At 40.7% G+C, this 14305-nt stretch overlaps 1 protein-coding gene across 1 annotated transcript in view; it reads right to left on the reverse strand.

Moving 5' to 3' along the window:
• Positions 1-461: 461 nt before the first annotated feature.
• Positions 462-14305, reverse strand: part of RNF144B (ring finger protein 144B) — a 30140-nt gene continuing 16296 nt past the window's right edge. The window contains exons 3-7 of the mRNA XM_009073733.1: positions 9164-9224; positions 3921-4125; positions 2619-2763; positions 807-896; positions 462-602 (exon numbers count right to left, since the gene is read on the reverse strand). Coding sequence (XP_009071981.1) covers positions 462-602; positions 807-896; positions 2619-2763; positions 3921-4125; positions 9164-9224 — 642 coding nt within the window. The remainder of the gene's footprint in view (positions 603-806; positions 897-2618; positions 2764-3920; positions 4126-9163; positions 9225-14305) is intronic.

Raw genomic sequence — 14305 nt, forward strand, 5'->3', positions numbered from 1 at the left:
GAAGAACCTAATCAGGTTTTTCCCTCTCCCTCTTTTAGAAAATACCCAAAGCTTTCTGAGAAATCTGAGTGTCACCAAGAACCAACAGAAAGCACGACAGTAATGATGGGTCTGCAAAGGCAGAATTACACTGCAGGATCAAGTCGTGTGCAGCTGATGGAAAATGGGAAAGTTCTAGCAGTATTGAAAGGTGGCTCATATTTATGGTATGAACTACAGAATGATGTCCTGTTTTCCTTTCCAGGAAGGAAAAACCTACACCATATGTACTGCATGATAATCTCGACTTTTCTAACACCTGGACTTGTTAGTGATAGAGTAGCCTGTAAAGAATAGGCACTTATCCCAAGAATTGGCAAATAAAAGGGGAGCATTGTTTGGTAGGTATGGCACCAAAATACAGCCATTGTGCTTTCTCACATACATATGCTGCACAGATGAAGAAAAACAGACACAAAGTTTTAGGTTGTAGGCGGGCTGTGTTTTTTCTTTTTGCTCCGGCAAGATTTGCAAATGCAGCAGATGATGCATGGAGATGCCACAAGCAGCAAAGGAGAGGTCACCAATGCTATGATACCTAGTCCAACGAGGATCCCCACAACCTGAAAGACATGGTGGTGAAAAATATGTGTTTAGCTAATGTGGAAAATAAAACAAACACACGCATGCATAAGCATAGCACAGGTCACAAAAAACCACCAAGATGAAAACATGAAAATAGTCATCTTGGTCTTTCTCTGAAGGGTAAAATCTCTTTGCTTCATGCATACATGACAGCTCTAGTGCTCAGCTGGCTAGAAACACACCTGCGTTCTGTTCCACATCACTGAAGCCCGCGAGTGGCCCAGCTTGTTTCTGCAAGGGCCTCTGTCGTAATGTCGTAAGAAGATATCGTTCTGAAAAACAAAAGGAGAAGCTGTAAGAGCAGGTTACAGTACTGCAAGAAGAAGTTCAAAATCAGACTGGAAACACAGTCTTCCTGACACTGCTTTAAAATTGCCAGCTGCTGCCAGACAAGTTCGCATGTCTTCTAAATAATTACCTAGAGAAATTTCTTGCAGTTTCAAACAACTGGTGTGTGTTTGGTACCTGAGCTATTGTATAGCATCTTTCCTCCACCACTTTGAAAAAGCATAAGCATGCGAGTTGCACCTATTGCATAAGTACCTGGTCTGTAATTTGGGGATGACAAAGAGGCCTGAAAACAGCAGATATTTCTGAGAACTAGCAATGTGAGGGATCATTTTCCTGAGGTACTTCTATCTTCTGTTCTCCTGCTGTACCTACACTTTATAGTAATTTTCTTTCTAGGCTTAATGGGAAAATTTTCAAAGTAGGAAACCCCTGTTTCCTTTCTCTTTTCCCATTAATATTTACTAAATTACCGATTCTTTCTTTGGAAGGTGACTCATGCCTTGCATTACCCTCCCTTATCCAGCTGTACTGTAACCTGATGCTGCTTCCCTTTTCATTTTTCAGCCCTGCTCTCTGGCTTTGCAAGTATTACCTTTACCTATGCCTGGAGCTCCTGTAACCCTGCACATTTAGAAAAACTATATTTGAATCACACAACTACAGTTTCTTTTTTTCTTTCTCTCTTTGAACTGATGAAAACTCAATAAGGGCACGACTGCAGAGTCTGCAAGAATCTGACAGTCTTCCAGCCCAGTGTTAAGCAATCGGTGTGTACTGTATGTACTCTGAGGCAAGCCATAAGACTGATGTTGAAAAAACATGCTCACCCACACAGAAATGGGACATAACACTAAGTGAAACCTGTTTAGCATGCTGAGTAAAGGGAGGATGAAGAATGAGGAAGTCTCATTGTTTGCTGGCTGCAGAGCACAAAAAGAAGACAAGAAAAGCCATGCGGCACCTAACATTTTATTTCAAGTGCTGGTAAAATTGTTTTCACACTCCCACAGTTGTTACTGATGACTGTGCCAAAAAGGCAAACTGCCATATACACAAGTACATTACTTCCTGGACTCTTAATTCTGCTAGGAAACTTGAAGGCCACACAAGCTGAAACTAGTTTGCAACCCTTGAGAAATAACTAGCAACCTGCACTTCACAATCCATGTTCATAAACCTCTATCCTCAAGCCTACTAACCAATTATTCTCTTCAGCAGTCAAGGCACTAGGGATGGACTAGCAAAGGAGACCTGGTCCACATGAGCTCTTAATGCACCCTACCATGGAACAACCCCCTCCACCTAGTACCATACCACTTTTTGGACAGGCTGTGTCCTTTGCTGTTGAAGCAGGTGGAAGACACATTTCCCTCACTCTCAACCAAGCTGTTTTTAGCTACTGGAAGAGGGAATCAGAGCAAGGTACTGAGGGAACCAACCTCCGGAAAGCAACCAGCCAGTACTATTTCCCTCAAAGAACCAGCATGGGGCCCACAGACAAGGCTATAATCCTTTATGGAAAAAAAGGATGTTGATACAAATAAAAGCACCGGGTGAAAGAGAAGAAACACACTGAGTCAGAAGCTGAATTGAGCCAAGACATTCACTAGGACAGCAATGAATTAACAAAGAGGTTGTACAGGGCCTCAAACTAACCCCAACACTGTTACTCTTTATCTAGGTGTTTTTTCTGCAGTACTTACATCCAAGTTCTGTAGACAGTACCAGCAAAAGGTATGCTTGCAGTTCTTGCACATCATCTGAGCACAGCCCTCATTTCGTTCAATATAGATCCGACAAACTGGGCACTGCTTAATTGATGCCTCTGTCTCTGTTCCAATAAGTGATCTAGAAGAGTAAGGAAACATTAAAGTAAAATGTGACTGTAATTACTGTTGAAATTCTGGTCCACTGACTAATGTGTACTGTGCTTATTTTCCAGAGCATCTAATGTTGTTTTCTTAAGGCCCTTAATGTGTGAAGCTTGTTATAGTCAGTACAATACATTGAAGTATGCTCACTACTAGGTATAAGACTATTAATACCATGTAAAAGTGAAACTCCTTTGCCTTGTTCTTTTGTTACATAAAACCAACACTCACTACACCTATAAGTTAATCAGCCATAGCATTCAAACTTAGCACTTTGTTACAGACAGCTTGCACAATTCATTTAGCAGGACTCAATTATGCAATTCACAGCACTGTCCTTGCCTGAACAAAATAGGCTTCAACTCCACCAAAGCCAGAGATCAAACCTGGAGAACAAATAAACATGGCAAGAGCTTTTTGGCAACTCCTATTCAGTGAAGCCTCTAGCAAGCAGAATGCTTAGATTTTAAGTCTTTCATTTGTTGTAAAAAATGATAGAAAACTTTGAACACAGGACTGAACATAATCTGATTCTGGAAACAAAGATGGATGGCCAGAGACATGATATAATTTAAACACAAAAGTGCTTTCTTTCTGTAGATTAATGCCTTATGCAACCTTATCTGTAGGTTGTTTACTCCTAAGCAAAAGGAGCATAAATCAGATTTCTCACAGCAAATGAGATATTTTACACCCACTCCATGTAAGAGTTAAGGTTTGTCTTTGCAGAGATTCTATAAATATTAAGTAGGGGAGATTTCTTAATCACAGTATAAACAAAATTTGGATTTTGGAATATTGGTATATTGGATTTCTTTGTATGGGCACAAGTCATAATTCTAGCATGTGAACAAATCCTCTAGCCAGATTCAAAATCCCCGAGGAGCTTCACCCTTCAGGAGTGTCAGTGGCAACCCAAGCTTGATAAGTACACAATATTAAGTATTAAAAAATAAAATGCATCATTTAAAGTAATAATTAGACCGGAATTGCATTTAGGAAACATCAAGAGAGATGGATAGTCTCAGAGATGAACCTAAGGACCTAGAAGGAAGTCGCTCCATGAACCTGCTGTGAGGCACCATGACGAAAAGAACCAAAAGACTGCATGGCCTCCATGGATTTCCCTCTTACCCCTGCTCGGTTGGTACTGGAATAGTTTGGTTTTCCTGGCACAGGTGCTGTGGGTGCCATGCCTCCTTGCAAGAGGAGCAGAACTTCAGGTGGCAACCTGGGCACTCCACTGGCACCGGTGCTTCTGATTCCCTCGGTGCAATGTGGCATACTGTTTGGCAGTCCACTGTGGGGCACCATGTTCTCTGAGGGTCCAAGTGGACTTCTGAAATGCAACAGAGAGAAAAGTAAAATTGTTTATACAGTCCCCTTCTCACTCCAGTGACACGTGGCTAGATGCACAAGACCCAGTCCTGCATGTTGATGTGGAAGCCAAAGTGCTCCACACCACACCCATGGGCAGTTGAGCCTACTCTTCTTTAGACAGGTCTGCAGTTGTGCTCTGCTAAGGCAGTTGCACTGAAAGCACTGTAAGAATGGAAATACACTACACAGTGTTTGCCTTTATAGGGAGGTCCAAAATATGAACCTAACTGCTGCCTGCTGAGAAGCATGTGCCTTTTGTGACAATAGGCCATTTCATGTCTTTCACATGTGTAAACCATGCAGTAACTTCCATGTAAACAGCAGAAGGACTGTAATGAAATCATTGTCAAATCAATTTCCATGCCTTATTTACCCCCCTCTATCTACAAACTCCAGTTAATATTCACTTTATTATATCATCACTACTTGTCTGGTATCAGATCACAATAGTCAAGATTTGGGGCAGAGACACTGAGTTACAGTCATCACCAGATGGCAGAGAATGATAAATGTTGATTCTTCCTCTCATTTCCAATCTTTATTCAAGGAATTTGGACTTGCAACACTGTTGTTCACTTGCTGCTCAAGTCCGTGAGATGAAGCTGAACACTCCCACCCTGCAGTGCCTCCCTAGAAAATGGCTGTCATGCCTCTGCAGGAGCTACCTGCCTCTCTTCCTTCCCTGGGAGCTCTCTGGTACCACCACTGAAAACAGATGGAGGGGATGCCTCAGAAGAAGGTGGAAACCCTGACTGTGAGATGGCAAAAGTCATTACAATGTACCTCCAGCAGGTAAAATATTGTCTCACTTGAAACAATGGTCTTAGATACATGTTCTATGGCAAATTTTGCTGAAACCACGTAAGAATGATCATTTTCTCTGCTGGCTGAAGGACGCAGAGGTACAGAATGCTCTGACTTTAGGTAATTTCTGAGTCCGTCTCAGAGTGCTTTGACAGATGTGGAGAATTTCTATATCCATGACAAAGGTTGTCACCTATAATTTAGGCAGTGACAGCAAAACACCTAGACCATTTACGTTTAGCCATTTCATTAATCTAGTTGCATTCTTTCCTCTTACTATTTTACACATTTCCTTTGCCTCCCAAAACAAACAAACATTTTGCTTTCTACTGAATGAAAGCTAGAACAAGTTAGTTTGCAGCTTCATTTGTGAGAAGAGAGAGATGTGGCCAAACAAGTCATTTTTCATTTTTACATGCTTTTAAGAACTAGTGTCTTGACTCTGAAATCATTATTTCTGTAGGTTCCCTTGGTGTCTCTTACAAAAAACTCTGAACTGGGTCAGCCCATGGCCTGCTACTCATTGCATTTAATCCTTCCCACAGTAGGTTCTGTATGTTTTCTGTTGATAAACACCAGTTAAAATGAGACAAATTGTAGTTCCTGCACGTAGCTGCTTAACACACTCAACTTTGGAAACATAAATTCTCCTATCCTGTTTTTGGGTCAAAGACAGGATGTCTGGTTTTGACATCATTGGGAGGAGCAGAGTTGGGTTTTAAATCTCACTGATTTTTACCAATTTGATGCAGCAAGATGTAATGCATGAGATGAAATTACCTCCTCTCCCACTTCCTCCATTTTACAAAGAACCTACAGATGGTGTTTTGCAATCCATGCTGTCTCATACTGTTTGGTTTACCATGGAGTACAAGTAAAACCAGAAAAAAACTAAAAAGGCATGGTCAAATAAAGGAAACAGGCTACCATCCTGCTCTGACAAGCTACTCAGTTTTTGGTTAGGGCCATTTCTCTCCCAAGCCTTTCCTCTGCTTTCCTGCAGCCAGTTCAGCCACAATTCTCTCCACTCTCAGGAGGAATGCCTTCCCAAACACTCACAGTACTGGGCAGGGATCTGGCCAGTTCTCATAAAACTATGAGCAAGCAGGTGAGATGTGGGAGGCAGCAGCCTGTGTGAGGGGAAATGCAGCACCCTGAAGAAAAGAATTTCTGGCTCAGGAGAGGTACTCATTGGAAGGACGAGTCTATGATTCTATTTCACAGAATATTAGGAACTACTTCTTTTAAAATGGACTACTTTTCAGTCAGGCACCAAATGGAGGTTATCATCATCTACCACTCGGCCTATTGGGCAATTGTCACAGACACAGAAACATAATACGTGTCTCCTAAGCACATACTATTCCTCTATTTCTTTACTTGTGATGACTACATCAACCCCATCCTAAATAGATGTAGAGCAATTCCTGTTTCCCCTACTAAAATATGCACATGGAAGCTCTGTGGCTTGGGCCTGACTAGATGCAGAGAAGTTAAAGATATATAAGAAAGCTTGTTTTTAAGACTGAAAACATTTGCATTCTAAAAACACAAAATCCACAAGAGAATAGCACATTGTCAATACATTTCTTATTAAATTTAACAATTGTCTACAGATACACAATTCTATACCAATTACTTCTCACTACTCTTTTGCACAATGTTATTTGTCCATTAAAAACAAAACAAAACAACCCAACGAACTATGAAATTGAAATGAAATATATATTGTTAACATAGCTAGCACAGATGGGAGATGGGGGAAATAGCTTTTGGATGTGTAAGTCCTTCTTGGGGTCTTCAAAATGTTCCTCAAAATTCATCTCACAATGGAAAGTGTCTGGAAGGGCAGGAAGCATTAGCTTTACTAATCACTTGAAGATCAGTAAGCAAAGACTACAGAGCAGGCCTTTCAGCTTACCCAAGGAGACCCTTATTTATTTCCGGAATTTCTAGTAAAGCAAAGGGGGTGCTGAAGAAAAGAGCCCATATCTCAAGAGAATAAGGCTGGGGGAGGAAGGGCCTAAATAGAGGAAGCTAAAGGGCTTTGTTGATCAGAGCAAAAGTCATGAAGGAGACCCTAGTAGCTCCATATATTAAGGCAGGAGCAAGCCAGGTTTGAAAAGGGCTAGGTTGTACTAAGGCTGACACAAACACAGGACACACAACAGATCTCAGCTAACAGGAGTCCTTCGGCAGATTCTGGGTCAGAATTTGTCCCCAGCAGGTGCCATCAGCAAGGTTTATTGCTACCTTCAGAAACAGACTGCCAGACCAGCATTGGCATTGGTCAGGGCAAGTAGGCTTTGCTAGATAAGGCTCAGGTCTGAGAACAGGGCTTCAGGCCAGCAGAAGCTAATAAGCCAAGTCCAACTGATGAGTCCAAAAAAGATCAGCCGTGGGGACAGTGCTAAATCCAGGACAGGCAAAAGGTTTTGGCCAGGGTTGGGATTAGTGCTCGGTGTCCACGTCAGAGCTTTAGTTAGCAGGAATTGTTGTTCCCAGACACCAGTAAGCTGGATTTATTACTGGGGCAAATAGGAAAGGCAAAAAGACTATGTTAAAGCTTGCTGCTTGGATACCAGTTTTACTCATCCTAAAGGAGCAAGGACAGATCTTAGAATCATAATGAAAAGAGGCAGCGGAGGTGGAGGAGGATTTGTCAGACTTAGGCAAGAAAGAAAAGGGAAGGAGGATTTAAAAAACAGACAAATTTCAGGCTTTTGTGTGTGGGAGGCAGTAAAAAAAAAGATAATGTAACAGCAAGTTGGACAAAAGATCGTGAGTTCAGCTTTGGCTAGTTATAGAGGAGGAGATACCAGGAAATTATTCATTTCAGAGTCGTCAGTTAAAAAGGTTTAACATAAAAGAGATTAATATATTGCAAGAATGTCTCTCTTTCTTAACACTTTAATATGGTGATTTAACAAGCTCTAATTTCCATTGTCTAGGAATGTAGACAAGTCACTGATTGGCTTATGAACTGGAGAGACTTCCTAAGAAATTAAAGATAAACAAGAAGGTGGTAAAGCAGGAACCAGAAATAAAAAAATCAAAGTAAGTTTGGGGATTTTTTTTGTTTGTTTTTTTGGCCTGAGTGCCTGCAGATCACAGCTGCAATCTGCATTTGCCCATGAATTCTGGGGCATATTTGAGTATACTCATTTTGCAGCTTTTGTACTTTGTGATCATTCACAGTGACTCACGTCAGATAAGATTCTGTGAAAACCTCTGTCTGACCATCTTTGCAACTGCATTACTTTGCCTCACTTTGATTAACCTCTCCAATGTAATACACATTCCCAATCTACCTACATCTAAGCATGCATCCAAAGCAAGACCATAAATACAGTCTTTCAATGAAAGTTTGAAAACAGGCAGAGCCAGGGCAGATCAGTCCCAGACACAGCACTCTGCAACCAGTGAGTTCTTTGAAAACCACTGCAACTTGCAGCTGAGTCTTTCAAGTTGGTGGCAGTCTTTAAAACCTCATCTTTCTGACTAGCAAGTTTCTTCTTCAGCCTTGGCAAGGAACCATCTCCAGATGCAGCGGGGTCACCTCTGGGCATAGGAAAGCTTGGCCCCAGTGAGATGTTCCATTTCAAACATCTTTGCTAACAGGCCTTACTCTGTAATGAGGGGACCCATTATCTCTCAGGAAAAAACCTCAGAACTATACTAGATGAACACACATGAGGCTTCTAGGCAAGACAAGTGATGTTGCAGAGATGCTTGCAAAAATACAGACCGCACTTCAGGGTACGTCTCCCCAGAAGTTCTAAAGATCTCTATGGATGTATAAAAGGACTGTGTCCTCTGCCCTGCACCAGCCTCTAGCACCTGGTCTAGTTCTACCAGTACAACCAGCACCTCAAGGACCCGGAATAAGCATGCTACGGGAAGAATGATGGAGTCTCAGGCATGCAATCTGAGTCTGTAGCCCACAAGCTTTAGTGGGAGCCTGTTAATTCAGTAAGATGTCACTCTGATGCCTCTGCAAAACTGAGAGAATTTCAAGTTTGTCTGTAGAGCACAGTCAGACCTAATGATTGCTCTTAAACTATTTCAAAACAAATATATCTTCTCTGTCTCTTCTTTAACTCACTCAACAGGCTTTATCTTTGCAGTATGTAATAGCGCTGCCTCCACTGACACTTTCAAAAGGAAGGTAATAGAAACAAAAAGGTTCATACCTCTTTCAAACTTCAACCTCTTGTATAACTGAAACTGGTCAACAGGCACCAAACAGGCAATCTGAAATGAGAAACAAACACACAGAAAAAGCATTATAAACACAGACTTAAAAAATATTAAGAAGCACCATGTTCTACATACCTGCTTTCCTGACCTGGCTCTCAAATCCACCTTTATTTCCCACTAGCTTTCAGCCCCATGTTCCTCCACACCTTAACTTCTTTCTCCAAAATTTCAAGTAGTTTTTGACCTCTCCTATTTCAGTCATACAGCCCAGTAGTTAGGCCCATGTCTTTCTTACCATGCATAGGAAAGCCTTCTCTGTGGATTCTGTATTTACTTCAGACTTCTCAGTATTACTTCATGTTGTTTTAATGTAACAAAAGGTGACATCCTGCCAGCCTTGGAGACAGTAGCATGTTGTTTATGCACAAGTATACAGCTCAAATGAATGGCTCTTCATTCATGTCTCCCAGACTTAATGGCAGGGGTCACTTAGCTCTCTGGCCTTAAAAGCCAGTCTGGTTTCCATTTTTTATTCACTTCATGGGGTTTAGGACGACAGCTAATGCCATTGCTGCTGGAATTTGCCTTAGATATGCACCAGTCTACTGGGAACAGGACTGAAGTTAACAAATTAGGTTGGCATAGACAAACAGGCTTTGCTGATACATTTTACGTATTACCATAATTAAACTAGCAGCCTAAAAGGCTAAATGCTCTAATCTCCAATTAACAGTCTAGGTAAGAAAACAAAGTGTCCTGTTTAATAAGCAAACCTGCACACAGGGAGAGAAGGGGGTTCAAAAGAGACACTTCAGGAGCCACGTTAGCTGGGTTCAGAATGTAGCATCATTATCTGATCCATTTGTAATATTGTACCAGCACTGAAAATGTCTTCTCTTTTACTGAAAATGAACCTAGACTAATACTATTACAAGACCTGATAATTTTAAACACTGTGAGACAGTGTAGAACTGACAGCCTCAAAGTGAACAACTCTCAACCCTCACATGCAGTATCTCACCCCAGTCCCTCAGATTACTGTAAATGGCAAAATTTTGCCCTCAGTGCAGCAGACAGTGGCTCCTGCTGTCCTTCTGGTTTACAGCATTCATGAGAAGAAATACAATGACAAAAATCTAATATATATTCAATACTGTGCTGTAAATACATTAAGATCTCAAATCAATTGGACTTGTTCGCACAAAACTGCACTTTGAAACAGATGCTTGGATCATTTATTTAACCTAAGACAATGTTATACAAAAAAAGAATCCAAATTATGTCAAGATTTAAGTGTTCAAAGATGCTTAAAATGCTTATAGTTGAAGAAATTGAAGGATTAAATATTAAAATGGGAAACACCAACAAATCTTTACAATTGCTCTCACTCAGTTTCTGAATTCAGGGTGTAAACTGCTGTTAATATGAGACAATATGACATTAATATGACTGTAAGACACACTGGGCAGCTTTTCATGTGTTTATCAGAAGTCAGCTGAAATACTCTTGGGAAATCAATAATAACTAAATCAAATGTGTAAAAAGAGTGAAGTTTAGCGGTTTCAGCAAAGAATGAGGCCAAAAAATAAAGCTGTATAAAGCCCACAAGACACATCATTGCAGTATTGCCCACTCCTCCCCAGGGCAGCTTCAAATCTAAATAGTCTGGAAAACAAAATGTCACCTGCGTTTCTTTAGCAGGGTGAGCACTGGCAACTACTTTAAATTTTCCTTCATTATGACTAAATTAAAACAGCTAGTCTCGAAGCTGTAAGAGCCACTTGAGTGAATTGTTTAGTTGTTTGGGGTCGTTCTGTCCTTGATTTTGCTTTTCACAAAAAGCAAAAGTTTTTCAAGAGCAGTTCTAATTGAGCCGTGTATTAAAAATCAGTGGGAGCAGAGTTAGGAGTTTTATTGCAGATTTCAATAGGAAGCAGATTTAGTGTTAAAAGCTTCCCGTTCTTTTATGGGATACTTGAGCTTACCATGCCAGCCTTCCCCACTGGTTTCACCCAGCCCTAATCTACTTCCAGCATATCCTCTTCATAGTTCAGTTCCCCCCTCCCTGCATGCAGCTCTGAGTGCTGAACACATGCAGCCCATCACCTTTGTCACTGACTCCCCCAGGCATTGAAAGACCGTGTCCTGAGAGCACCAACACAGAGGTCAACCTGAGAGGTGCTAAGCCACAGCCTCTCACAGATTTTGTATCTTTAGGCATGAGAAAACAGTGCATCACGTGCTGCTGCCTGCGTTCAGTGCCACAGCAAAGCCGTATTTGCAAACTCAATTGAAAAAACAAACAAACAAACAAACAAATAAATAAAAAAAACGTAACTATCAGGTCTTCATAAAAAAAGCCCTGCAAATCCTTTCCTCAGTGAACTTTTAATCTCTTTTACATTTAATTGAGAAGGACAGCCACAAGCATGATAAGGGGATTAGGTGTTTATGTTCTCCTACTTGGCATCAGAGTGTAAATGTTTGTCTCCAGACAACTTCTCCAGCCCCACCTGGGTATCCACCCCAAACACCTCCTCTCCTGCACAACCATACATCTCTGGGCCAGACAGGGGATAGAAATCTGGGGAGGCAGCAAACCAGCAGATGGCAAAGGTCCGAAAGAGAAACACCATGAGCACATCAGAAAGCAGGTGTTCCTTATTCAAGGCTATGAAATTATTCAATGCAGGAAGAAATTCTAGTTTGGGGGATTTTTTTTAAATAATACTGCAGTTTTCAATTAAAAAAATTAGAGGCAAGGACTCCTGAAAACATCTTGATTTGGGATTTGTCAGACAGTTAGGAATTGAATTAAGTTTTCTGATTTTGTATACCCCGTAAGTAACATATGAAGTTAAAATATTCATTACAGAGGACAAGAACACATAAGAGCTCTTGCTAACAGCAGCATTCATCTGAAGTAAAAATATCTATAGAAAAAAAATGCAAAGTTTTGAAGGCTTATTACCAGAAAGGGCTCCAGATGGTCCCTTACCAAGCACCCACAAAGATCACTCAACCTTATATGATAACCTGGGGTGCTGTTACTACATGAGACAAAAGAGCAAAGAAAGGAAAATGAAAGGGTTCAAAATAATTTGGTTCAGTTTACATAGGGGAAAACTGTTCCAGGCAGTGCAGTGACCAGGACCCAAGCAAGAACAACTCCCCTATTTTTAAACACTGGCTACAACAGTGGAAATGGAAAATCATTACTCCACCTAGTCTCAGGCTTTCAAGGGAGATGCAAGGAGGCAATCAAGAAAACTGAACAGATCTTACTTCCTTTCACACCCATATGAATCAAACCTTGGTAATGCCAAGGGAGGGAGTTCACCAGGAAAAGTGCTTCTCCCATTCTTGCAAGAGCAGACAGGTAGCAAGAGCAGATCTTGCACTGGCAGCAGCAACGGCAGTTTGCAAAGGGTGGCATTGCCCACCTGTGCCGAGGTCCCACTCACAGAGGCACTGACTAGTTTTGAAAGGAGTGTAAAATAGTTTCAACAGGGTCTGTGGTTTGCTTTTGAATAGGGTATGGGAGTCCAATCTCTTTGTTGTTAGAAATTACACCCATCCACAGTTTTCTTCATCAGCTACCATGCTCAATAGAGTCATAATGAAATACTAAATTATTCAGCTTCACCATTACGGAGCTCTTCCCTTATTTAGTGACCAATAAACCCAAAATAAAGCCATTCTCATTTGCTCCCGTTGCATTCCTTTAAAAATGAGTACATAAGAACAGAAACTTTTATTTTGAGCCTGAAAAAGACAGATCGGCCTGCAACATTTTCTCACCTCCCTTCTCATTTTACCATTTCAGTTGCCCCCAGCAAAATGTAAACCAATTTTCAAATTAAAATTAAAACTGGTATTTTAAACCAACTCCCAATGGAATTTTTGTTCAACTATGTATGGAATATAACACGATTAAGAATTCTAAGATCTGGGTCACTGTCCCATTTCAGCATCTCTTTACAAAGTGCTGAAAACCCTCTGTCAGGCTATTACTGGTGTACATCATGGATTTACACAGACAGAGACAATAAGAAGAATCTGCACTGCATGCAAAAGGGTAATTCTTGTCAAACTTAAGAGGCGAAAGGAGAGCCCAAATCAGTATCTCCTTTACTGACTGCTGCACAGTTTTAATCCAAATTGGATTATGTATATATGGATCACTGGCATCAATGTTACAAGCTTTAAAACAGTAACAGGAATCAGAAACAGCAAAGCACAATCCCCTAGACATTGTCCAAGTGAGTATTGCATTAGAAATCCCTGTATGCAGTGGAGACACACCCTGATTCATAGCTTACACAGGTGATAGCATTCACACCAAGCAAAACCATTTCAAACCATGATAAATTACCCCTTATTTAGATTAGGGATATTAACTGGTCCAATTAAATCAATGGAGCAAGTTCCCAGGAGAGACAGGAATATTCTAGACAGAAGAAGTCTGCCCAGTTAAAGAGAACTGCATTAACACAAGATGTTTCTTCTACCTTCTGCTTTCAGGTAGAAATCCGAATCATCTTTGTTTATTGTACCATTAGAGCTTGAAAGGGTAAACATTTTGTTTAACGAGACTGCATTTAAACTTTCCTTTTTTTTGTGTAATCAGCTATTTGAAACAGAGTCTGTAGCCAAAACCATTGCCTTATAACCACCACCCCTCATTTATGTCTGCTTAAAAACAGCTATACTTCAAGCAGCTGCTATCTAGATGTGACAGGTCAAGATATGACCTAGGACTACACTTGATTTCAAGCACTGCAGTGGAACAATTCCTTCTGTTTGAATGCACTATTTGTCAAATGAAAAAAAACCACTGCTGGGGAACATACCAGTTTCGACTAGACTTTGTTAAAGGAAAATGACCCCAAACCAGAGGGGTTTCAGAAAACATATTTTTCGAGTACTGAAAAGTAAAATTTTCTAGTTCAAATGACTCCTCACTTTAAGCATTTTAAGAATAAAACCTGGAACATTTTTTACTGAGGTTTGGAGGGACACAAAGACCAAAAGTAAAGCTTTAATTCCCAACATCTCTTATACTCTATGAATAAGCAGTTTGCTTCCCAGACACTGATGAAATATTCAACTGTTTTAGAGAGACACATTCCTGC

Source organism: Acanthisitta chloris, unplaced genomic scaffold (assembly GCF_000695815.1).
Source record: "Acanthisitta chloris isolate BGI_N310 unplaced genomic scaffold, ASM69581v1 scaffold40244, whole genome shotgun sequence".
Lineage (NCBI taxonomy): Eukaryota > Metazoa > Chordata > Aves > Passeriformes > Acanthisittidae > Acanthisitta > Acanthisitta chloris.